The sequence below is a fragment of the Pristiophorus japonicus genome, chromosome 12, assembly GCF_044704955.1.
Source record: "Pristiophorus japonicus isolate sPriJap1 chromosome 12, sPriJap1.hap1, whole genome shotgun sequence".
NCBI classification, from domain to species: domain Eukaryota; kingdom Metazoa; phylum Chordata; class Chondrichthyes; family Pristiophoridae; genus Pristiophorus; species Pristiophorus japonicus.
In genome coordinates, this window is record NC_091988.1 from 160,706,286 (window position 1) to 160,730,993 (window position 24,708).

The 24,708-nt window shown below is 42.1% G+C and overlaps 1 protein-coding gene across 1 annotated transcript in view; it reads right to left on the bottom strand.

Annotated features, from left to right (window-relative positions):
* Window positions 1-2,840: 2,840 nt before the first annotated feature.
* The window catches only part of LOC139276885 (zinc finger protein 335-like), a 143,491-nt gene continuing 121,623 nt past the window's right edge, over window positions 2,841-24,708 (bottom strand). Inside the window, exons 35-41 of the mRNA XM_070894883.1 lie at window positions 18,351-18,466; window positions 12,448-12,545; window positions 12,222-12,296; window positions 9,431-9,514; window positions 6,808-6,882; window positions 5,470-5,572; window positions 2,841-4,775 (exon numbers count right to left, since the gene is read on the bottom strand). Of these exons, the coding sequence (XP_070750984.1) occupies window positions 4,636-4,775; window positions 5,470-5,572; window positions 6,808-6,882; window positions 9,431-9,514; window positions 12,222-12,296; window positions 12,448-12,545; window positions 18,351-18,466 (691 nt within the window). The 3' untranslated portion in view covers window positions 2,841-4,635. The remainder of the gene's footprint in view (window positions 4,776-5,469; window positions 5,573-6,807; window positions 6,883-9,430; window positions 9,515-12,221; window positions 12,297-12,447; window positions 12,546-18,350; window positions 18,467-24,708) is intronic.

Sequence of the window (24,708 nt, forward strand, 5' to 3'; positions counted from 1 at the left end):
TTAAGAAGACAATTTGTAGTGGAGAAGCCAGGGGTTATCTTTACATTCCAGGATGATCATTACCAAGTACTCCATTATAACACAATTCTAATGAACCTTGATTTCTGACCTCGTGCTTGGTCATTGCAACATTCAAATAATATTACACATCAGTATATAGAGGCACTTGATCTTTCTTTTTTTTACACAAATAACCTATCTGGCTGATACCATTTAAAAGGCATGATGTGATCGGACCACCCACCCATCCAACCCTACTATAAAATTTAGCCGACTAACCAGATTTCCAAATCGATTACCAATTTTTTTCCAACACAAAACAATTTCTGAGATTAGCACAGCATGGGTTTATGGAAGACTGAAAAAGACTCAAGCTACTCAGTCTTGAAAGGAGGCAACTAAAAGAATACTTCAGAGATTTATAAGATAGTAAAGAGTACAGAAAAAGTAAAACTGGAATATTTTGTTATTGTTACAGTCGAAAGGGGGTAAAAATTCAAATGATCAAAAAGGTAGCTGAGAACAAGTGCCAAACAAAACTTTCCTTTAGCAAACCTCTAGGTCGGGTAACGGTAGAAAAAAAAACTTAGAACCAATTAATAACTGGATGCTGTGATAAGGAACTAGGTTGTTCTAGATGAATGAAGTAAGGTGGCACAAAGCATCTTCCTCATTCACAGCAATCTTGTGTAACGTTTAGTAACAATGTTAAAAATTGCCTACTTTTGATCAAAAAGGCAAACAAAAACTGCCCTTTTATACATAAATGTTATTAATGGGGTTTTTTAATGATATAAATTTCTTTTAGTTGTTTTGACTGCTGTTCTAGGCACCAACTAACAAAAATAATTCTAATTGCTTTCAAAAAAAGCCAAGGGCTGAATTTAATTGAGGAAGGCGGGGTGGGGGGTGTGGGGCTCAGAGATGGTTGGGAAACCCGGGAGAATGAGTTTCCCACAGGTAGGGCCTGATCTTAATGGGAAGCCTCAGTTTCCCACCCGCAGCCAGCTAGATTAATGGCTGGCTTGCTCTGGGTGGGTAGGCCTGCGGCATTAGGCCACAGAGTGAAGGGAGTGATCGCATGGGGGCGGAGGTTGGCCGGGGGGGGGGGTTGAAATTGCAAAACGATTGAGTGGTCATAGTAGTGGAGGTGGGCTGAAAGTGGGTTTGGGTCGGATTTCAGATGTTTAACACTTATCTACCTCCACGCCCCCAACCCACCCATTTTTAGATTAAAATGCCGCCCCCCCCCACCACCCCCAGTCGAATAGTGGACTCTAATACTCTAATTAGTGGCATATTCGGTCTGTTAGCACAAAAATTTACCAATACATACTAAGCGATAATGGAACATATAATATATATATATATATATATTCTATATTAGAGAAAATTCTGGAATAAACCAATTGAAATAAATTCAATTAACAGGTCACACCATGTTGTGTAATGATTGTATAATTACATTCATCATTGAGAGGGGACTGCAAACACAAACTAAGTTGGAAGGGAAGGAAGAGAAAGAAGGGAGTAGCAAATACTACAGATATTGGACAGAGACCAGTATCTGTAGAAATGCATTGAGCTACCAGATGATCAGTTCGACCACCTCACATTGAGCTTAGCTGTAAATTAGAACACAAGAGCAGTACTCTACTCTCCAGTTGGTGAATTCTCAAGCTGTAGGAGCATGGGCTGTCTCATAACTTGCAATTTATATAGCGCCCTTAACATAGTGAAGCATCCCAAGGCGCTTCACAGGAGTATTATGAGACAAAAAATTTGACACCGAGCCACAGAGAAATTGGGGCAGGTGGGTGACCGAAAGCTTGGTCAAGGAGGTAGGTTTTAAGAAGGAGAGATAGAGAGGCAGAGGTTTAGGCAGGGAGTTCCAGAGCATAGGGCCTAGGCAACAGAAGGCACGGCCACCAATAGCTGAGTAATTATCAGGGATGCTCAAGAGGGCATAATTAGATGAGTGCAGACATCTTGGGGGGCGGGGGGGGTGGAGGGAGTTGTGGGGCTGGAGGAGATTACAGAGATAGGGAGGGGAGGCCATGGAGGGATTTGAAAACAAGGACAAGAATTTTGAAATCAAGGCATTACTTAACCGGAAGCCAATGTAGGTCAGCAAGCACAGGGGTAATGAGTGAGCAGGATTTGGTGTGAGATAGGACATGGGCAGCCGAGTTTCGGATAACCTCTAGTTTACGTAGGGTACAATGTGGGAGGTCAGCCAGGAGTGCATTGGAATAGTCAATCTAGAGGTAAACAAAGGTGTGGATGAGGGCTTCAGCGGCGGACAGGCTGAGATAAGGGGGGGGGGGGGGGAAAGACGGGCGATATTAAGGAGGTCTTAGTTATGCTGCGGATGTGGGGTCGAAAGCTCATTTCAGGGTCAAATACGAGACTGGTTCAGCCTCAGACAGAAGTTGGGGAGAGGGATGGAGTCTGTGGCTACAGAATGGAGTTTGTGGTGGGGACCAAAGACAACGGCTTCGGTCTTCCCAATATTCAATTGGAGAAACAATAAAAGATTGGGAAGTTTATAAAGTACCCAGCCGGTCCAATGGTCACCTGATTATTTTTTTAAATGTGACTTCGTACCAGACTAGAGATGTACTGCACTGGGTGGGAAGCCTATGTGGAGTTAAGACTATTTACTAGAAATGGTGTCACACCTCCCCACTTCAGCATGCTTAGGAGTGAGATTGGGAGCAATATCACATTACTGCTTTCATATCTATATGCATAAAAGTGCTTCACAGTAATGCATAAGCACTGGTATAAAGGCAGTGCATGTGGAAACACATTCTAGAAAAATAAGTGAGAAGGCCCAATTACAAAATGAATGTAATGTATTGATGAGAATCAGGTCTTAGAAAACAAACAGTAACCACCAATTAACAAAGACAGCAAGAGTAGTATCCACTGTAGTTGAGGTAATAGTCAACTGTAATCATTTTAGGCCAGTTGGAAAGCAAAATATCTCATCCTATGTAATAAATTATTGTATGTACATTACTGTATATACATACAGTTTAGTTTTGCAGTATTAGCAGGAAGTGTCCATGGGAAAACAATGTAAATATTGACTAATGGAAGGTCATAGTGATAGATTATTGACTCCAGCATTATGAAAGCAACCAAGTGGATGGTATAACAAACAAGGTTGAATGTGATGAATGTTACTGAACACTAATGGTTATTTGTGCAACCCAGGAAACACTAATCAGATAATCCTGAAAATATCAACCAATATTGGTTTTACTATACCCTTCGATTCATTTTGCATTGACCCGTATGGTACAAGCTATGGCTGATGCTTCAAGAAGTGAAAATTCCAGTCCAGTAGCACAACACAAACAAAAAAATGACTCAGCCCATATTACAAGGCTGTAACACACAAGCTTCCTTGGGCTTTATAACCTCCATTCTCAATAGGCCTATCATCCAGATAGCAAGAGAGTATGTTTTCGCCTTGAAAAGGCTCCCAATATACTTTGCGCTGTTTGAGGTTTCCCATGTGAGGTTTCCAAGTATTTTTCGATTTTTCCTTTACTGTTAATCATTATAGAAGGGACCAGAGTTAATGCCCCAGTTGATGCAATGCTGAAATCAGCCAGCTAGGCAACGAGCTGGGTTTGAATCTGGACGTTTCCTGGTGCTTATGGTTGAGTTTCACACTGGACACACCAATCCATTCATGGGGGTGGGGGGGAGGAGGTGGGGGATAGGGAGAATTCCCTGAAACATTTTAAACTTCATTTCAATATGCATCAAGTGCAAATTTTCTAGAAATCACCTGTGAAGGGGAATTCCGCCCCCAGAAGAAAGTGAATACAGATCCTGTCACGTGATCCAATACAAGGTCAGATTCCTCGCAAATAAAACAAAAATAGCAAGAACATTTTGTTCTTTCATCTTGAAAACAAATATCCACATCACAGAATAGATTGCTGCAATGGCAACTTTTTAAAAAATTCAATATCTGCTATATATTAAAATGGAAAACAAGAGGCAATGGTGAATAAGACAATGATCTAGCATCTGAATTCCTCGACTGGATCATTGCCTTGTAATTCACCTGCAGGCATTCAATAATCTATACATAATATTTTTGTATATATTCTATATACACACACATAAATATAAGTCATGTATAGATCTGTGTACAGAACGTCTCTAAAGCTGGAACCTTGTCACTTTTTTTTTTTTTTTACACACAGGTTCGTCAGCCCACGTTAAACATTGTGCTAAACCTTTTAATAACCATCAAAAAAGGTGATTCGCATTTCGGACCATTTCCGAGAATTCAGTACCAGGTTTACTGATCGGTCCAATAATTGACCAATTTGCAAAAGTCCTGTTGACAAGGAACAGGGTGGGGGTGGGGGTGGGGGGAAGATGAGCAAAATGTACAGATTGGCTTTTCTTCTGTTCACCGCATGCAAGAGGTGTCGAGGATAATCTAAGGAGCAAACCAGAAATATGGGGAGGCAGGGAAAGAGGATCAGTCACTTGTCTGTCTCTTGGCATCATTGTTTCCCCCACCCCCACCGCCCTCTCTCTCTCTCGTCAAAAATCCAAAAAGTGCTTAAGTCTTCATCTCCTCCTGCTGCCACTTGCACTGCATTAGTCTTCAGAATACGCAATGACCTCCGCGTGAGCCATCTCGTACTGGATTGCCTGTTGCTGAAGCTGCTGTATTTGTTCTTCTGTAGCCTCGGTTGTGTAAATCCCTTGGACCTGGGCCATGGCAGCATCTGCTACAGCTGTGGAGGAAGAGGAAACAGCAGCTTACCCTTTTATAACAACCACCCTTCATTAATGCAAGTCTATTACATGGTCAGAATCAGTTAGGGCTTTTTTTCATTGAATGCTGCCAAATTTAGAAGGGATCGACAAAATGGGCCCATCGTGAAGGGTTTTAAATACCAGGAGACACAAGTCAAATGTCAAAGAGTTAGTAGGAACAACAGAACTTCCCCCCCCCCCCAGATAGTACCATCACGCAATGAAATGGATTCATAGAATAAGTTGTGAGGGAAGGCCATTGAATCAGATAGTAAAAAGGTTCAAGAGACAATTAAAGGGATTACTGGAAAAAAAAAGGAACTGAAATTTATCAAAGAAGGGTTAGATAAAGATTGAAGTCTTCAGGATTTAGCAATTTCAGTGCTGTCATGAGCACAAGAAATACAGTGTCAATGGAATTCACTATCACCTGGACACATCTTGAAAAGCAAAAAGATTTTGAGATCATGATGTCACATAAAATCTTTTGCTGCCGCCTCCAACCATAAAGTTATTGAAATTGCAAGAAATTGGAGCCGTAACTAGCCAGTTGAGGACATTCTTAAATCAGCTGCTTAGTAACAATGGGAGCAAACATTCTGAACAGGTTCAGGTTTGAATATGGACTACTACTTTTCCTCACACCAGGACTGGGCTCCAGAGGTTGCCTACCTGTCACTGCGGAGTGTGCAGCAGCTTCTAGCTCGGCTTGTGTCACTATCTGCTGGTCAGTGATTGGCACGTATTGGATCTGTCCATCATGGCTCACTGCGATCTGAGTAAAGTAACACACGTCAAGAGATTAACAGCAATAAACATTTACTAGCGGGCTCAAGTATCTGAAGAGACCGGCCACTACAATGCTGAAATGCTTTTGATAAAATATTCAATGGGGATAGTGGCAATTTCACACTTCATCCAATGGATTTTGTAGATTTGAAAATCAAAACTGCAAACAAAAGGAATTGTATGCCATAAAATGTGGCCCATATGCTGGAATGTGCCCCCAGTATGGTCACCAAATTCCCATTATTAAAGCTGCTTTTTTGGGGCTGGAATTATTTGTAAAGGAAAATATAGATGACTACAACTAAATGCAGAATATATAATTAAGATCCTAATTTGAGTGTCATGGGCTTAGTCAACTTGAGCAGGGATGGGTCAAGAAATCTCTTAAAAAGAATCAAGTACTGCCACCTCCCCCGCCCCCGCCCCTTAAAAAAAAAAGGATTGTTCACATAGTATCTTGAAATCAAATGGCTTTAGTGTGTTTAATGATGACATGTAACTCAAACATGAAACAACTCACAAATAGCGATGCAACTGCCAAGATTTTGTTTGCAACATGCTGGGATACATACATCTATCTCCATAGTAACAGTGCCTTTCAAGTACCTCTTTCTCCTCAGGTAAGAGTTACTCACAAGTACCTGCTTAAATTTGTACACATGGGACAACTCTGTCCTGCAGTGCACTGACAGACTGTGACAAGTAGATATGATGGAGGTGCACTGTACTCACCGTCATTCCACATGCATCTGGAAGGACCAGAGATGCAAGCTAAAAACTTGAAGGTCCTAGCTCAATTCCTAGCCTCTTCTAATTTAGCATGGTTGAGGTTTTATACCCTTGGTTATGGAGGTAGAAAAGTTAGGGTTCCCATTCCTTATCACTATCTTGTAGGGCTGTCAATTAATCACAGTTAACTTCAGAGATTAACGCATTAATTTTTGGGGCGATTCAGGTTATTAATGCACGTTAATCACAGAAGTTACGCTGGATGATCTATCCCGGTAACTGGAGTAATTGGTATGGGCATTGGGATACAGGGATAGTGAGCCATACTGTTCTGTAACATAGCCCTCGACAGTAGGGAATGCATTTTCATGCTGCCGCGAGTGACAACTGATGACCAGTCCAGATAACTCCCAAATTTAACCATTTAGTTCTCTCTTTTTAAAAAAGCTCCATTTCTAAATGTAGTCACATCTCACTAGAGAAGAACAGTACCTGTTGTCCCTCTAAGACCTGGTGTATCTGTTGGTCTGATTCATACTGTATGTGGTGGATTTGACCATCCTGGACCTGTGGAGAGCATCAGTAAATGAATGAGGTACAATATTAGTTGGAAATAATAAAACGACAACTTGCATTTGTATAGCACCTTTAATGTAGTAAAATGTCCCAAGGCGCTTCATAGGAGCATTAACAAAATTTGACACTGAGCCTCATAAGGAGATATTAGGAATAGATAACCAAAAGCATGGTTTTTAAGGAGCATCTTAAAGGAGGTGGGAGGTAGAAAGGCATGTGAATTCTAGGACTTGCGGCCAAGGCAGCTGAAGGAATGGCTGCCAATGGCGAATCGTATCTCCTGAATCCCCCCTCCCCCTCCCCCCCACGTGATCTCTGCGTCCTCCAGTTCTGGCATTAGCGATTTGTGTTGTGGTGGCGTGGGCAATGTTTGGGAATGTTGGTGTGTTTTTTTTTTATGGCCCCCCCTCCCCGCCCCCAGGCCTCTCTCACGTTCATTGTTTCCCATCCCTCCGCCATGAAAAGTGTACAACGCCTCCCTTCGCGCTGCGCCCCTGCGCAGGTCCCAGATGTAGAAACATCCTCACCAATGCGCAAACTATTCCCGCCAGTAATTTTCCCGCTTCGCCGTCCGTTTTTTCGCCCTGAAAACCGAAAAGCCTAATATCCAGCCCCAATCTACGAGATTATCCCAAAGAGTGGAAACCAAGCAGGAGAGAAAGGAAGGGAGATCAAACACATTCCCAAAGAGAAGGGACTGTAGGAGCTTTTCAAGGCAGGGAGAGAGGTGCTGAAGGAGGGTACAATGCAGATGGAGCAACCGTGATAGTGCAGAAAGCATGTCAGAGAACGCTGGAGAAAATGGCAGAGGTGGGGTTGGATGAGGTCATGGTGGGTCTAGGGCACAGGGAATCAGTGGAACTTGAAAGACTGGGGGTGGTGGGGGCGATGACAGTATGGTCCTTTGAGTAGGAGAGATTCTAGTCTGAGTAGTATAACTGTGGGTTGTAACAAAGAGGAGAGAGAGCAGAGGACAATGATACTCAAGCACTCACATTTACCAGCATTCCCCCCCACCCCCCCTCACAGTGACCAATCAGAGCTGCTCCAGTGGAGGCAGCTGTATGCCTCCTACACAGAAAAGAGAAAATGATTTACTTGTATAATGCGTAGATCAAGTACAAATTCAAAAATGGCCACTTCAAATCAATGGGCCAACAATTCCAGCCTCGCCTGGTCCATATGGAGTGCACACAGACCCGGCGAGGCTGCGCAAAAGCCGATTTTCTGGGCGCGATGCGCATGCGCCAAGAACCAGCTTTTCTGATCAGTCAAGATTTCTCCATACAGATCCTACGCATACCCATAGGAAGGACATTCGCGCAGCAGAGACTGGGCTAATTGCCCAACTCATGCCCAGCTAAAATCCTTCAAACCTTTACCCTGGTGAAAGCAGGCACTTTTACCAGCATAACACTTTTAAAATATTCAAATTTAAATTTTAACACTCATTTTTATATTAGAAACCCTGTCCATTAAGGTAAATTATTAACACTATTAAAACACAAAAAAATTCCCAAAGTATATATTTTTTTCTAAAACATTTAATTTCAATTAATTTTAAATAGATGGTGCGTTTTATTTATGTATTATGCTGTGTTCGGTGTTTTTCTCATTGATAGTAATGGGAGCCCATAGAGTTCCCATTTTTAATCAATGAGAATACTGCATAGTGATTGGTGGTCCAGGCCCACATGATTTCAGCTTGTACGTACGTATGTAGGTGAAAGATTATCTCCCCATGTACTGTGCAGAGAATCTAGGCCTTCGACCGGAATCCTAAGTTCTTCCAGGACTACCAGGTCATTCGTAGATTTTTTGGGGTCAGAAGCATTTGTACGAAGGAAGCCTCCAACCGCAATTTTCCCCCCAATGGTGTTTTGTGTAATACTTTTGTGCGAAGGAGTATTAGATACAAAAGCATGTGCGAAGTGGATAACTGGAAATATGCATAATTTCCCTGAAAATGCAACAAGAGAACAGATAGGTGACATCTTCCCAGACCTCTGCTGATCTTAGAACTAGCTGCTCGTACTTACTGTACTTACAGGGGACAGGCGGGGGAATGGAATGTGAAAGAACAAAGTTCCATTTATATAAAGCCTTTCACGGTCAATGAATTACTTTTGAAGTGTTGTCATTATTTTATAGGCCATGTAGCAACTGATTTGCACACAGCAAGGTCTTGCAAATGGCAAATGAGATTAATGATCAGTTAATCCAAGTCTTTTTTATGATGTTAATTGAGGGATGATTGCTGGTCAGGACAGAGCAAATTTCCTGTACTTCTTCAAATAGTGCCATGGGTTCTTTTACAACTATCTGAACAGTCAAATGGGGTCTTCGTTTAACGACTTATCTGAAACGTGGCATCTCTAACAACGGAGCGCTCCCTCATTATCGCACTGAAGCATCATCTTAAATTATAAGTATACTGATGATGTCCCATTGCTCCATGCCATAGCCTTTTGGCACATTTTTTGCTCTATGTCTGTTCTCAACGATCTTCCATTGCATATCACAGTAAATTGGCACCTACCTGAATGTGGTGACCTTCAGGGACAACTACATATTCCTGTGGAACAAGGTGTTGTACACCTTCTTGCGAAATTATGTATTGCACCTGCAGCGTAGAAGAGAAGGTCATAAAGTTTAGAAATAGAAATCGAACACAAATCTAGGAAAACAAAAACTGTATGCAGTTATCTCTGAAATGCAAGACCTTCATTAATGTAACATTTTATTTTGAACCCAATTTAAATCCAGTTTCTAAACTGTACGGAAGGTATGCAGTACAAGATAGTGTTGATCTGCAGCCATCTCCATCTCGATATTGCGAATCTCAATTCCACTACAGATTTGTTGTAAATGAATACTTCAAGGAGCATTTAATCCAACCGAAATATTTCAAAATACGGCACCAAGGTCTTCCCTACCACAGCCAGTTTACACAAGATTTTAGATGGGGGTCATTTTTACTTTTATTGCAGGGCAAAACCAGATACTAGTGAATCGTTTTACCCCTTACCAGATTTTCTTTTCCACTGACTTCTGGTCCATAAGCTGCCCCACTATATCATGCAGAGGCAACCCTCCCTTCAATTTTTCCTTTCCACACCTGTGCAGAGATCCCAGGGCTCAACTCAGCACCAGTTCATCCCAGAACACAGGTCAGCAATTCAACATGTAAGGAATCTCACATCTGAACTTGCTGCTGCCCCCAGAATCGCACCATGTGTTCCATGTCAAGGACCACTCCTGTAAGTGAGTGTGCGAATGGAAGTGTGACCTTATACGTACAGTATCTGGTGAGGTTGTGTTTCCCAGAATACTCCTAGCACTATCATTTGCTCAGTGGAAATGACATGAGCTTTCTCGTGTGCTCACAGTTTTTGGATAACAGAAGTTCATTCAGGAAGATATCCAAGAGTTGATGTGATCAAACTCTTGATCTTGGGGAGACGGTTTTTAAAAAAAACATCAGGACACAGACATCAGACAGTCAATCAATCAATCAGGCAGCAGCAGGTTGCAAGTATAGAGCTTGAGGGCTAGAATTTCCATAAAATCCGCCACTGCCGCATTGCCGCTCAAAAGAGCGCTAAGATTATTAAATTAATGCCGGCGAAAAATTGCACAAAAAGAGAAAAATGGATCTTACACGCAGATTCCGGGCGGAAACACGATCCTGGGCAAATTGGGAGGTTCTTAATTAAAATAGGCAGTACTTAAATTTATACCGAGGCTGCAGGTTGGGCCAAGGAAAAACACAAAATATTTTTTCCAAAAAACAAAAAATTTAAAATCAGAACACATTCTCAGGACCCTTTTCAACTTAATCTCTGTAAAAGAATTTTAAAAGTATAAAAAAACACTTTAACTTACCTTTTTGCTGCAGGGCTACTTACCCACCACCTAGCTCCGGCTGCTTTCTCGTTAGCGTTTTTTTTTTTACTTGCCTACGGGTCACCGCTGAGCCCAAACTTGGGCGGTAGCGTTTTTTTCGGCGGTGCCGCCAGCGGTCCGCTCCTCAGTGGTATTTCGAAACTGCCGGTGGAACTCTGTGCAACTTTGTGGAAATTCTCGCCAAGTGATTTTCTGCCGAAAACTAGCAGTACCACCGAGAAAACCAGCGGAAATGGAGTGGACATTCTAGCCCTGTGTGTGCAGGGAGAGTTTGTGGTTTGACGTTAAGGGCGCACCAAAGTGTTCTTGATTTTTGTATGCGAACAGAAGTTGAACTGATTGTGCCAAGTGACTTTCATTATTCCCGCTATTTTAACTACCGTGCAATAAAGCAGCTTACAGACCGAACCGAATGCCTCGCCGAGTGTTAACTTGGTTCACCATTGGAGAGATTAAAGTACATGTGCTTAAACCACAGAGATCCGTTCCAGATCACTAGGGAGTTTTATCTAGGGAGGTTCTGCTATCGCGCTAGCAGATACTGGACAATGGGAGTCAACTTCGGTAGAGAAGCAGACAACGAGACTGCTTAAGAGAACAATTGACGTCACTGCATCGAAGCAGATCCAAATGAGTAACAGTCCGTAAAGCAAAACATACACACCAGGTTGAGCCCACCCAATGGAGCAGTCACAGGCTCACCGCCATGTCAATACAATAGGGAAAAACTGAATTGCCCAAAAGCACAGAGCTGTCAATCAATAAAAGATACAATGACACTTGGCTGGCTGAAATTGCATCCCCTGCAATTAGCTCTATCGCTAAACAGGCTCTCAATGACCTCTTCCTTGACTGAATGAGCACCAAAGGCCACGAATACCATTTGACAACGCCTGCGAATCAACATCCAACTTTTCAGAGCCCTTTGTTGCATAGTGTGGGCCAGCCAGACTTCACAGCACTTGAGCACGACACTTGAAGCTACCTCTGAAATCCAGCCTGACACGTGAATGTAGATTCTCCCAGAGAAGCCAAGTCAGCAGCGATCAATTAAAAATAGAACCCTCACAAGCCTCAATAATAAACAGTATATAGTATAATCGTTGCGATGACATTAAATAGGACAGATTTCAAATTTGCTGTCCCGCATCACCCCACGCTATGGAGTTTCAGCTACACCACTGAAACCAATTCCATTAAAATGCTAACGTATTTGGCAAGTTTAATTAAAGGTATAAATATTTTATATGTAAAGTAAGAATCTTGTTACTGGTCAGTATTGTTGTACAATTTACATACCAAAGTTTAGGGACCCTCTAAGTGTGCATGGAGTACTGCTGGAGTTTAACTGACTAAAATTGAACTGTTACCAAGTGGAAAGTATGTGTGAAAAGTAAGGAATAAGCAAATTACTCAAATGTTACCTGGTTATCTGCTGTAACTAAATGTTGAACGGTCTGTCCGTCAGATGTTATGTGTTGGATGTACGTTGTCTCATCCTGTAAAGCGAGGGGGAGATTTAAAAAAAAAAGACGTCAGACTCAGTAGAAAAAAGGCACAAGAACTGAAAAGTAGTTTGAAGGAGAGACTGGAATTTATCACAGACCACTCGCTCAAGTTTCAGGGTAATGCACATAACGTGCCACCTACCTGGTCAGAAATGGACTGCTCCTGGGCTACTATGATGTGGTCCTGGGCCAATGCCTGGAACCGGTCTGGTGAAATAACAGTCTCGTCTGTCTGCAGAGCTGCACAGTGGATACAAACAATTTTCTCCAGTCAGCAGAGGACTCTCAGATTTAGATATTAGTCCTTTTAGAAAGAATATCAGAGATTCTGATATCGAAATAGAAAATGCAGAGCAACATCTGGAAGAGAGCACGCAGGCTCAGCAAGTTTACATAGTGAGTAGCTGCATTACACACAGCAACAAGGTGTCACCTTCAATCCTGTGCATGAGGTAATGCACCTCAGCTACAACTCTTTCAGAGGTTCTACAATTGGCCGCAGCATCACTATATTAGGAACGAGGGGGGGAACCTCAACCACTACAAAAGTCAACCGGGGTTTCCACGTCTGAGTTCCCACTAAAAAATGTGAGTTAGATAAATACAGGATTAGGTTCTGTTGTGATGCCAACCACAATCAAATAATAGGTCACTCGCATAAGGTGCCAGAGGGTAGCATGTCCCAAGCATGGGAATAGAGTGGGAAGGTGATCAGCCATGATCTTATTGAATGGTGGAGTAGGCTTGAAAGGGCCGTATGGTCTACTCCTGCTCCTATTTCTTATGTTCTTATGTTAAAGGGCAGGGGAGCAAAGTGGTGAGAAAAATAAACCCGCAGAGATGATCGTTCCGGATTATTGGTTTAAAATAGACTTCTGTTGCTCACTTGAGTAGTAACGAATTCAGTCTTATGGTTATAATCATTTTATTCTTGAACTTCAGCATAAAAAGCAATTTACGCGGCGTATAATCACAGATAGAGCACGCCTAGGCATGAGTCCCTCTTCGTGCTGCTTGAACAAAGAAAAAAAATTCTATTTATACATTATTCTGTTTAAAAACTGGAAGAAGCCATGCCTTATTTGGTAATCTCCAGTCAAAAGCATCGTTCTTCAGCCGATGCACACAAGTTCACATTTCTTGTACATTAACATTCGGTAATTTACATTCAATGCACCGTCCTTCAATTGGCTTGTACTTCAACATCCTCTTGCATAGACTGTAATGGTATGTGATGGGAGGTTTACAGCATGACACTACTATAAACATCCCAAGGCCCTACTTCAATCTTGAACACTTGCTGTTGCTAAGTGAAATCTATACCTCTCGCTCTCTCCAATAATGCCAACCACATTTTTCCCCTATATTGAATGAACTAAACATGAACACCTTTCAGAAGCTGAATTAACCAAGTTCCATGTGCCAACACAGGTGGGTATCCACCAGTACCAATGGGCACTCACCAAAGTTATTAACCTCCATTCATATACAGACAGATCTCCAGAGCTTTTCCAGCATCGTACATTTTTATCCCCGTCATGGAGTCTGTCCCAGATTGTGGTTTGTAACTAGTTAGCCTACCCTTGGGAGAGAATATTAACACTGAAGCCTTGTTTGGGCCACATAGAAACAGGCCAAACCTTTCTTGGTACCTGCCATTGTAACACAGTAGCACGCTAAACTTTCAGTCTGGAACTAAAGACAGTTTTTCTTCCACCACCCACCTCAGCCTTTCTCCAGAATAGTAGAAATAAAGAAAAAGTTGGCATCAAACTATCCCGTGCCACCAAGTGTGCACCTTCAGTAAACACTAAATGGAAGGATTTTGTTCATGTTACACTAGACACTAGCTTGTATGAACAGGGCACAAAATATGCATTAAGAGTTGTTTTCAAGCACCACCTCACATTTAAAGTAGCTTCACATACAATAACTTGTTCTGAAATGTTATTGTAGCCATTTTCAGCACATCAAGAGCCCACAAACAGCAGCGAGGTGGATGAGCAATTAAATCCAATTTTGGTGGTGCAATATTTTCAAATGTTTCGACAGCCCAAAGTATTTATTGACAGATCTGTGGTAGCTTTCAGCTTCTCAAAATAGATCAGCGCGAGAAGTGCATTATCTACTTGCTTTCACTTTACTTTACAAGGGGGCTGATCGATAACCAGCTCCAACATAAACATTGAAATAATAAAATTCCTTCATGAAGCAAAATCCACTGCCTCATTTTCAGTTATCAGGCAGCATTAGGGAATAACATGAAAGCGCTTCACTAACTCAGTTGGTTGATGACTTGAATCTATGATGCTTTTTTAAAAAAAAGCACAAAGATGTACGGGTAAAAGATACCGAAATTAGCCTCCAGCATAAAAATGGAAGAAATTTTATATTGCCGTAAACAGCAGTGGTTTTTACATTTCAAGCAAAATGGCCTATACTCGCGAGCAACTTCTGGTATAATTGTGACCCCGAGCTTGTATTGGAATCTGTGCATTAATTTAAAAAAAACACAACTGATCTTTCTGGTTCAATCATTTTACAGCATTTCGAATTTAGAAACCAGAAATTGCATATTCTTAAAATAGCATGTTACTCAGATTTAAAAGTTGTGTTTAAACAGTGATCGATGGCAACAACACTGGGGATGAGATGGCTAAGAGCTGCTGAGCTCGACAGCTAAAGTTAATTCTTTATTCAGGGTACTTTGGTCCATTTCATTCATACCATTGGGCTCAGTGAGTCCACTGATCCCACTTCCAAACATTTAATGGGCAAGCAAAAATACTTAACATAAGAAATAGGAGGAGGAGGTCATTTGGCCCCCTGAGCCTGCTCCGCCATTGATTACACTTCAAAAGTACTTCATCGGCTGTAAAGCGCTTTGCGACATCCAGTGGTCATGAAAGGCGCTATTTAAATCTTAGTCTTTTTTTCTTTTCATGGCTGATCTTCGACCTCAACTCCACTTTCGTACACTATCCCCATTTCCCTTGATTCCCTTAATATTCAAAAATCTATCGATCTCTGTCTTGAATATATTCAACGACTGAGCATCCACAGCCCTCTGGGGCAGAAATTCCAAAGATTCACCACCCTCAGTGAAGCAATTTCTCCTCATCTCAGTCCTAAATGGCTGACCCCTTATTCTGAGACTGTGACCCCTGGTTCTAGACTCCCCAGCCAGGGGAAATATCCTTCCTGCATCTACCTGATAATCCGATCAGCTACCTCTGCGAGTTCCCTTCCTTCACCTCGCCCACAGGGCCAAGCATCATCTGAGGCTCCCACCTTCCCTAGCCCTAGACTCATATCTTTCTCTAGTTTCTCTTCTTGATCTCTCCAAACTCATCTTGCCCATGAGACCCACTTCCTGCTCTCTTGACTCTATTCCCACTAAACTGCTGACCACTCAACTTACTTTTTTGGCTCCCATGTTAGCCGACATTGTTAATGGTTTTCAACCATTTCAAGTACTGTTCCCCTCTCCTTCAAATCTGCTGTCATCACCCCTCCTCAAAAAAACAATCCTTGATCCCACTTTGCTTGCTGGCTATCGCCCCATCTCCAACCTCCCTTTCCTGTTCAAAGTATTTGAACGTGTTGTTGCCTCCCAAATCCATGACCATCTTTCCATGAATTCAATGTGTGAATACCTTCAATCTGGTTTTCGCCCCTGCCACAGTACCGAAACGGCTCTCAAAGTCACAAATGACATCCTTTGTGAGTGTGACAAAGGTAAACTATCTCTCCTCGTCCTTCTGGACCTGTCTGCAGCCTTTGACACAAGTTGACCACTCCACCCTCCTCCAACACCACTCCAACGTCCAGCTAGGTGGGACTGCACTCACCTGGTTCCATTCTTATCGATCTAATCCCCCAAGGATCTGTCCTTGGCCCCCTTCTATTTCTCAACTATATGCTCCCCTTGGAAATATCATCCGAAAGCATGGAGTCAGTTTCCACATGTATACTGACCATACCCAGCTCTACCTCTCCACCACTTCTCTCAATCCCTGCTTGGTCTCTAAATTGTCAGACTGCTTGTCCAACATCCAGTACTGGATGAGCAGAAATTTTCTCCAATTAAATATTGGGAAGACCGAAGCCATCATCTTTGGTTCCCGCCACAAACTGCATTCCCTAACCACTGACTCCATCCCTCTCCCGAGCATCAATTTGAGGGTGAACAAAAATGTTTGCAACCTAGGTGTCGTATTTGACTCCGAAATGAGTTTCCAGCCACATATCCACAGCGTAACTAAATCCGTCTTTTTCCACCTCTAACATTGCCCGCCTCCGCTCTTCTGCTGCGGAAACCCACATTCATGCCTTGGTTACCTCTAGACTCGACTACTCCAACTCACTCCTGGCTGGCCTCTCGCATTCTACGCTACGTAAACTTGAGATCACCCAAAACTCAGCAGCCCATGTACTAATTCGCACCATCACTCCTGTGCTTTCTGAACTACATTGGCTCCCAGTTAAACAACGCCTCGATTTCAAAATGCTCATCCTTGCCCCTCCCTGTCCCTAATCTTTTTCAACCTCACGAGATGTCTGCGTTACTCAAATTCTGGCCTCTTCAACATTCCTAATTATAACTGCTCAACCATCGGTTACCATGCCTTCAGCTGTTTGGGCCCTTGCTCGCAAACTCCCTCCCTAAACACCTCTTTCCTCCTTTAAGACGCTCCTTAAAACCTACCTCTTTAAACAAGCTTTTGGTTATCTGCCTTAATTTCTTCTTTTGTGGCTCAGTGTCAAATGTATCTGTTTTGCCATATAACACTGTTGTAAAATGCCATGGGATGTTTTACTACATTAAAGGCGCTATATGAATAAAAGTTATTACCCTGTGAAGCCCTGTAAGAATTTTGTATGTTTCAATGAGATCACCTCTCATTCTTCTAAACTCTGGAGAATGTAGGCCTAGTCTACTCAATCTCTCCTCATAGGACAATCCCCCCATCCCAGGAATCAGTCTGGTGAACCTTCGTTGGATTCTTCCTTAGGTAAAGAGACCAAAACTGTGCACAATACTCCAAGTGTGGTCTCACCAGGGCCCTATATAATTTCAGTAAGCCATCTTTACTCTTATACTCAAATCCTCTTGTAATAAAGGCCAACATTCCATTTGATTTCTTAATTGCTTGCTGTACCTGCATGTTAACTTTCAGTCCTGCATGTACAAGGATTTCCAGATCCCTCTGAACACCAACATTTCCCAATCTTTCACCGTTTAACAAATACTCTGTGTCTCTATTTTTCCTACCAAAGTGGATAACTTCACATTTCTCCACATTATATTCCATTTGCCACATATTTGCCCACTCACTTAGCCTGTCTATATTGCCTTGAAGCCTCTTTGCATCCTCCTCACAACTTACAATCACATCTAGCTTTGTCTCATCAGCAAACTTGGATAGATTACATTTGGTCCCCCCATCCAAATTATTGAAATAGATTGTGAATAGTTGAGGCCTAAGCACTGATCCTTGCAGCACTCCACTAGTTACAGTCTGCCAACCCAAAAATGACCCGTTTATTCCTACTCTGTTTCCTGTCTGTTAACCAATCCTCAATCCATGTTAGTATATTACCCCCATCCCATAAGCCCTAATTTTAATAACCTCTTGTGTGACACCTTATCAAATGCCTTCTGAAAATCCAATTACACCACATCCACTGGTTCCCACTTATCTATTCTGCTAGTTACAACCTCACAAAACTCTAACCGATTTGTCAAACATGATTTCCCTTTCATAAATCCGTGTTGACTCTGTCCAATCTTATTATTTTCTAAGTGCCCTGTTACCACGTCCTTAATAATAGATTCTAGCATTTTCCCTACTACTGATGTCAAGCTAACTGATCTGTAGTTCCCCGTTTTCTCTCTCCCTCCTTTCTTAAATAGTGGGGTTACATTAGCTACCTTCCAATCTGCAGGAACCGTTCTAGAATCTATGGAATTTTGGGAGCCCGTTCTGTGAGCTAATTTGTGAAGAGGAGACTCCGCTGACTGCCAGGTGCTTTGTGACTTACCGATCGCTTCGTCATCACTGTTCAGGATGATGTGCTGTTGCCTGGGCTTCTTCTGCTGAGAGTCAGAACTGTGCAGTCGCTCAATGTGGAACTTCAGGTGGCCATTTCGATTAAACCTTTATTTAAAAAAAATGATGGAAATTACAAGATGACAATTTTTGTTTAATTGAAGACAAATTTGAAGGAATTATACAGCAACATTTAACCATGGAACAGCTGGATTTGATTACTACTTAGCCCCCTTTTTCAGCTTTGCTTTGTAAAAAGACAGACTCCAATTTAAGAGGATTTGCAAGTCAATACGTTGTAAGAACCGTTGTGGTTTGGTAATCAACCTACTGCTTAGATTTACAGAATGTGGCTAAATCCAAGAGAAAGTAATGAATAATTTGGCACCAAAAATTACGCCATTAAAATTCACTATGGATTTGGTCAAAAAAAAAATATTTTCTCACTTTTATATTCAGGGTTAAAATAACAGGTGGCAATTGAGTTCTGGTTAAAGAATTATCAGGCAGTTATGAATAAACCTGTTGTGAGCACTTATAAACTGCATCCTAATTTTTCAACATACAGTTGGATAGAGTTTCATACTTTTAAAATGATAAAAAGGGAGACAAATGCATTTAATGACCACTTCATAACCGCAATATTGCCAATGTCCTGCAGGGGGCAATGCTTCAGATATCATTGTTCTCCACATGACGGTGGAACAGTAGCACTGCACGGAAGCACTGAGCTCACAAGGAATCACATAAAATACAAGGGCCGTAAATTGCGGCCTCTCCGGGTGCGTACAATATGTGCAAAAGGCCTCGCAAGTTCCACGTTTAGGCGCGCGAAACGCAAGCACCTAAACCCGGCACTTGCGATTTGTCAAAATTTCTTGACTGATCATGCACCTCCGAGAGAAGAGCCTTTGTGGGAGGAGATTTAGGCTATTTGCCCAACTCATGCACAGCGAATGTCCTTCAAACTCTTACGCCTGGTAAAAGCAAGTGTAAGGCTTGCTTTTGCCAGCGTACAAGTTTTAAAAGTTAGAAAAAAATACATTTTATTATTTATTTTTATATTAAAAACCCTGCCCATGGAAGATAAGCTTATGTTTAACATTATTAAAATATATTTTTTTTTAAATTCAGAATGAAAAAACATTGAATTCATTTTAATTTCTATTCTTTTTCTTTAAAAAAGTGTGTTCTTTTATGTGCGTGTTTTTATTGTTTTTAAGGAGTGATCTCATTGATCGTACTAGGAGCTCCCATTACTATGAATGAGAATACTACATTGTGATTGGTGGTCCAGGCTCACGTGATCCCAGGATATGCATGCGCTCCTGGGATCTGTGGCCCTCTGCGCTGGGCTAGGCACCTCTGCCTCGAAGCGTAAGTGTTCGTTCCTCCGGGACCACCAAGTACTTTTGTAAAAAAAATTTGGGCTAGAGGCATCCGCCCGCGGGAAGCCTCCGTCTGCAGTTTTTGGCCCACGTGTTGAGGTGGTTTTAGCAAGGAATGCCACACATTTAATTAAAATAGAACTTTTCTGCACTTTAGCCTTCCCCAGTGTGTCCCATGAGCATTTACAAAAATAATTAATTCAACTGGTGGTGCAATGGAATATCAATATCCAGAGACTTGGAACACATGGATACAGGTACAAGCCCTGGTCTTCTGACTTCTTGATAACAGCCTGATCACAACGAGAAATACCAAGCAGCAGCCAGCTATGTACTCTCGGGGGATGGAATGGGGAGGGCTGTTGGGAAAGGAGGAGAAAAAAAAGCAGCAAGCTGTGGCCTTGTGGCTGGCAAATGGCCTAGGTGCACATTCCCTCCACTATCCTGGTGCATTGCCAACAGAGCTCAGGGCAAGGCAAGGAAGCAGTCCTTCCAAAGGAAATCGGTATGAATCCTCAGTAAACAGCATACCAGTTAATTGTTTTTAGCATCAATGTATTCCCCGTGGCATTGTTCACAGTACTGATGCTGTGAGCTTCTGCAGATATGCCTGATCACTCCGACCAGTAATTGCGAGGTGCTGTACATTGAATGGGCAATAGTTAGGTGATGTGGAAGAGCAGATGGATTCAAGATTCCCTGGTGCCAGGGTGAAAAACATCACTGAATAAGTGGAGAAGCTCCTGGAAATGGAGGGAGAGCAGCCGAAAGCCAAGGTCCACTTTGGAACCAATGACAAAGATAGACGCATGTTTGAGGTGTTGGGCAGTATATTTAAAAACAAAAACACAAAGAAGGCAAAGAGAGGGCTGAAAAAATATTGGCAAGTAAAATCAAGGAAAACCCAAAGATGTTTTATAGATACATTGAGAGCAAGAGAATAACTAAGAAAGAGTAGGGCCTATTAGAGACCATAAAGGTAACCTGTGTGTGGAGGCGGAAGATGTGGGTATGGTTCTTAATGAATACTTTGCATCTGTTTTCACAAAAGAGAGAGGGGCGATGCAAACATTGCAATCAGAGAGGAGTGTGAAATATTAGATGAAAGAGAGGGAGAGAGGGAGAGAGGGGGAGAGGGGGAGGAGAGGGAGAGGGAGAGAAAGTATTAAGGGGTTTAGCAGTTTTGAAAGTAGATAAATACCAGGCCCGGGTGAAATGTATCCCAGGCTGTTAAGAGAAGCAAGAGAGGAAATAGCAGAGGCTCTGACCATCATTTTCCAAACCTCTCTGGCTACAGATGTGGTGCCTGAGGACTGGTAATGCTGTACCATTGTTTAAAAAGTGAGAAATGGATAGACTGAGTAATTATAGGCCAGTCAGCGTAACCTCGGTGATGGGAAAGTTACTGGAAAAAATTCTGAGGGACAGGCTAAATTTTATTTAGAATGACATGGATTAATCAAGAACAGTCAGCATGGATTTGTTATGGGAAAGTCATGTCTGACAATCCTGACTGAATTTTTTGAGGAGGTATCAAGGAGAGTTGATGAGGGTAGTGCGTTTGATGTAGTCTATATGGATTTTAGCAAGGCTTTTGATAAGGTCCCAGATGGCAGACTGGTCACAAAAGTAAAAGCCCATGGGATCCAAGGCAAAGTGGCAAGTTGGATCCAAAATTGGCTCAGAGGCAGGAAGCAAAGGGTAATGGTCGATGGGCATTTGTGCACCTGAAAGGCTATTTCCAGTGGGGTTCCACAGGGCTCAGTACTCGGTCCCTTGCTTTTTGTGGTATATATCAATGATTTGGACTTGAATGTAGGGGGTATGATTAAGAAGTTTGCAGATGATACCAAAATTATTTGTGCGGTTGATAATGAAGAAGCAAGCTGTAGACTGCAGGAAGTTATCAATGGATTGGTCAGGTGGGCAGAACAGTGGCAAATGGAATTCAATCTGGAGAAGTGTGAAGAAATGCATTTGGGGAGGGCTAACAAGACAAGTTAATACACAATAAATGGTAGAACACTGAGAAATGTAGAGGAACAGGACCTTGACGTGCATGTCCACAGATCCCTGAAGGCAGCAGGACAGGTAGATAAGGTGGTTAAAAAAGTGTACGGTATACCTGCCTTTATTAGCCGAGCCATAGAATAGAAGAGCAGGGAGGTTATGCTTGAACTATATAAAACACTAGTTAGGCCACAACTAGAGTACTGCGTGCAGTTCTGGTCACCACATTACAGGAAAGATGTGATTGCACTGGAGAGGGTACAGAGGAGATTTACAAGGATGTTGCCTGGACTGGAGAATTTTAGTTATGAGGAAAATTGGATAGGCTGGGGTTGTTTTCTTTGGAACAGAGGAGGTTGAGGGGAAACCTAATTGAGGTGTATAAAATTATGAGGGGCCTAGATAGAGTGGATAGGAAGGTCCTATTTCCCTTAGCAGAGGGGTCAATAACCAGGGGGCATAGATTTAAAGTGGTAGGAGGTTTAGAGGGGATTTGAGACAAAATTTTTTCACCGAGAGGGTGGTTTGGGTCTGGAATTCACTGTTTGAAAGGGTGGTAGAGGCAGAAACCCTCATAGCATTTAAAAAATACATGGATATGTACTTGAAGTGCCGTAACCTACAAGGCTATGGACCGAGAGCTGGAAAGTGGGATTAGGCTGGATAGCTCTGTCGGCCTGCACGAACACGTTGGGCCGAATGGCTTCTTTCTGTGCTGTAAATTTCTATGATTCTACTGGTAATCTCAAGATTGCTTCTTGTGGCACACACTGGGTAGATTAAGGATAGGGTGATTAGGAAGGTCAATGCGTAGCTGGTGCAGAAGGGAAGGGCTCCCATTCTTGGGACACTGAAGTGTGTTCTGGAACAAGTAAAGGCCTTCACGAGCTAGTCACTCCAACATCCTTAGAGGACAAGTGGAGCACTGGGGGAGGATTTAAATTAATAAGTAAAGGAGGGGGCGGTGATAAAAGTCTAAGTTTGAAAGTAGAAGGACAGCAGGCTAGATACATTTGTTGCAATAGTTGCAGCTGAAATAAATCATGGAAAAAAATATTACCAGAGAAAAAAAGGGAAAGAGGCTTTGAGGTAAAATGAGATTTAAAAAAACCCACTGTTGCAGAAAGGACAAGGGATATCAAAAGTTTTTTTTTTTTACAGAAAACCAGGAAAAAAAATTAAGGATCAATATTCCCCAAAAAATGAGAATCAGGATTGAGTGAGGTGTCCTATGCGGTTCCATGAAAACAGAATCCATATTGATTGAGTTAAGAAAGAGTAGGAATGAAGGGCAATTCCTCAGAGTGGTTGGAAGTGGGTGAGCGGTGACCCAAAGGGTTCTGTCTGTGTCCACTTCAGTTTACTGTGTACATCAATGATTTGGATACGAGGCTCAAAAAGGAGTGATGTCCAAAGTTGCAGACATTACTAAAATAGGCATTGTAAATAATTCTGCAGGACCAAAAGGGAGGTGCAAGGGGTTATGATTAGAATGGCAGAATTGGCAAAAAAGAGCGGCGGATGGAATTCAATGTCAGTAATGAGAGTTTGATTTTTTTAAATTATACTTTGAATGGGAGGAAAAGTTGGGTGATGTGGAAGAGCAGAGGGATTTGGAGGCTTCACATTCACAAAACATTAAAAGCAGCACCTGAAGTGTATAAGGTCAATAAAAAGCAAATGGAATTTTTATTTTAAGAGGTATAGAATATAAAAGTTGGTGAATTTGTATAAAACCTTAGTGAGACTACAGTTGGAGTACTATGTGCAGGTTGGGCTCCACATTGTTGGAAGGATGTTGAGACAATAAAATAGGGCACAGATTCACTATGATGCTGCCTAGTATGAAGAAATACAAATAAACTTGAAAAATTAGGGCTGTTTTCAATACAACAGGAGATTAAGGGGCGAGTTGATGGACATGTTTAAAATTATGAAGGGATGGGGCAAAATGTACATTAAAGTCAAACTTTCCAGTGATTGAAGGGTCTAGAATAAGGTACATAGGTACAAGTCCGTAAGCGTGACCCCAAGCTTTCGGTCGCCTGTCACTTTAATTCTCCGCTCCACTCCCACTCTGATCTCTCCGTCCTCGGCCTCTTACACTGTTCCAATGAAGCTCAACATAAGCTCGAGGACAGCACCTCATCTTTTGTTTAGGCACTTAACAGCCTTCTGGACTTAAGAGTTCAACAATTTCAGACTGTAACCCCTGCCCCTATTTTTTCTTCTTTTCCCTCCCGTTTTTTCTCTTTCCCACGCCAGCTGTTGATGATTCCGCTATCTCCATTTACACCATATCTAGACTCGTCTCTTGTTTCTTGCCCCATTACCATCTCCTTTTGCCTCGCACCATCATCCCTTTTGTCTCTTCATCTCTTCCGCCTTCCACCCTATCACAGACCTTTCCATTTGTTCTTTCCTCCCCTCCCCACTTTCCCTCTTACACTTGCTTAAAAACCTGTTACATCGCCAACTTTTTCCAGTTCTGATGAAGGGTCATTGACCTGAAACGTTAACTCTGTTTCTCTCTCTCCACAGATGCTGCCTGACCTGTTGAGTATTTCCAGCACTTTGTTTTGAATTTCAGATTTCCAGTGTCTGCAGTATTTTGCTTTCACATAGCTGAATAAAATATACAACACAGATACAGCCATTCGGAACAACTGGTCTCTGCTGGTGTTTATGCTCCACGAGTGCAGGAGAAACAAGTTTTTTTTTCACACAAAGGGCAAGGCTGTATAGAATGCACTACCATAAATTTTATATTCTATACCTCTTAAAATAAAACCTAGTACTCCATTAGCTTTTTATGGCCTTATTCACTTCAAGTGCTGCTTTTAATGTTTTGTGAATGTGAAGAAATAGTGATTGAAGCAGGAATGTGTCAATATTGATCAATAGGTTAGATAGATAGTTAAAGGAAAGGGGAATAAAGGGATATGGAAACAG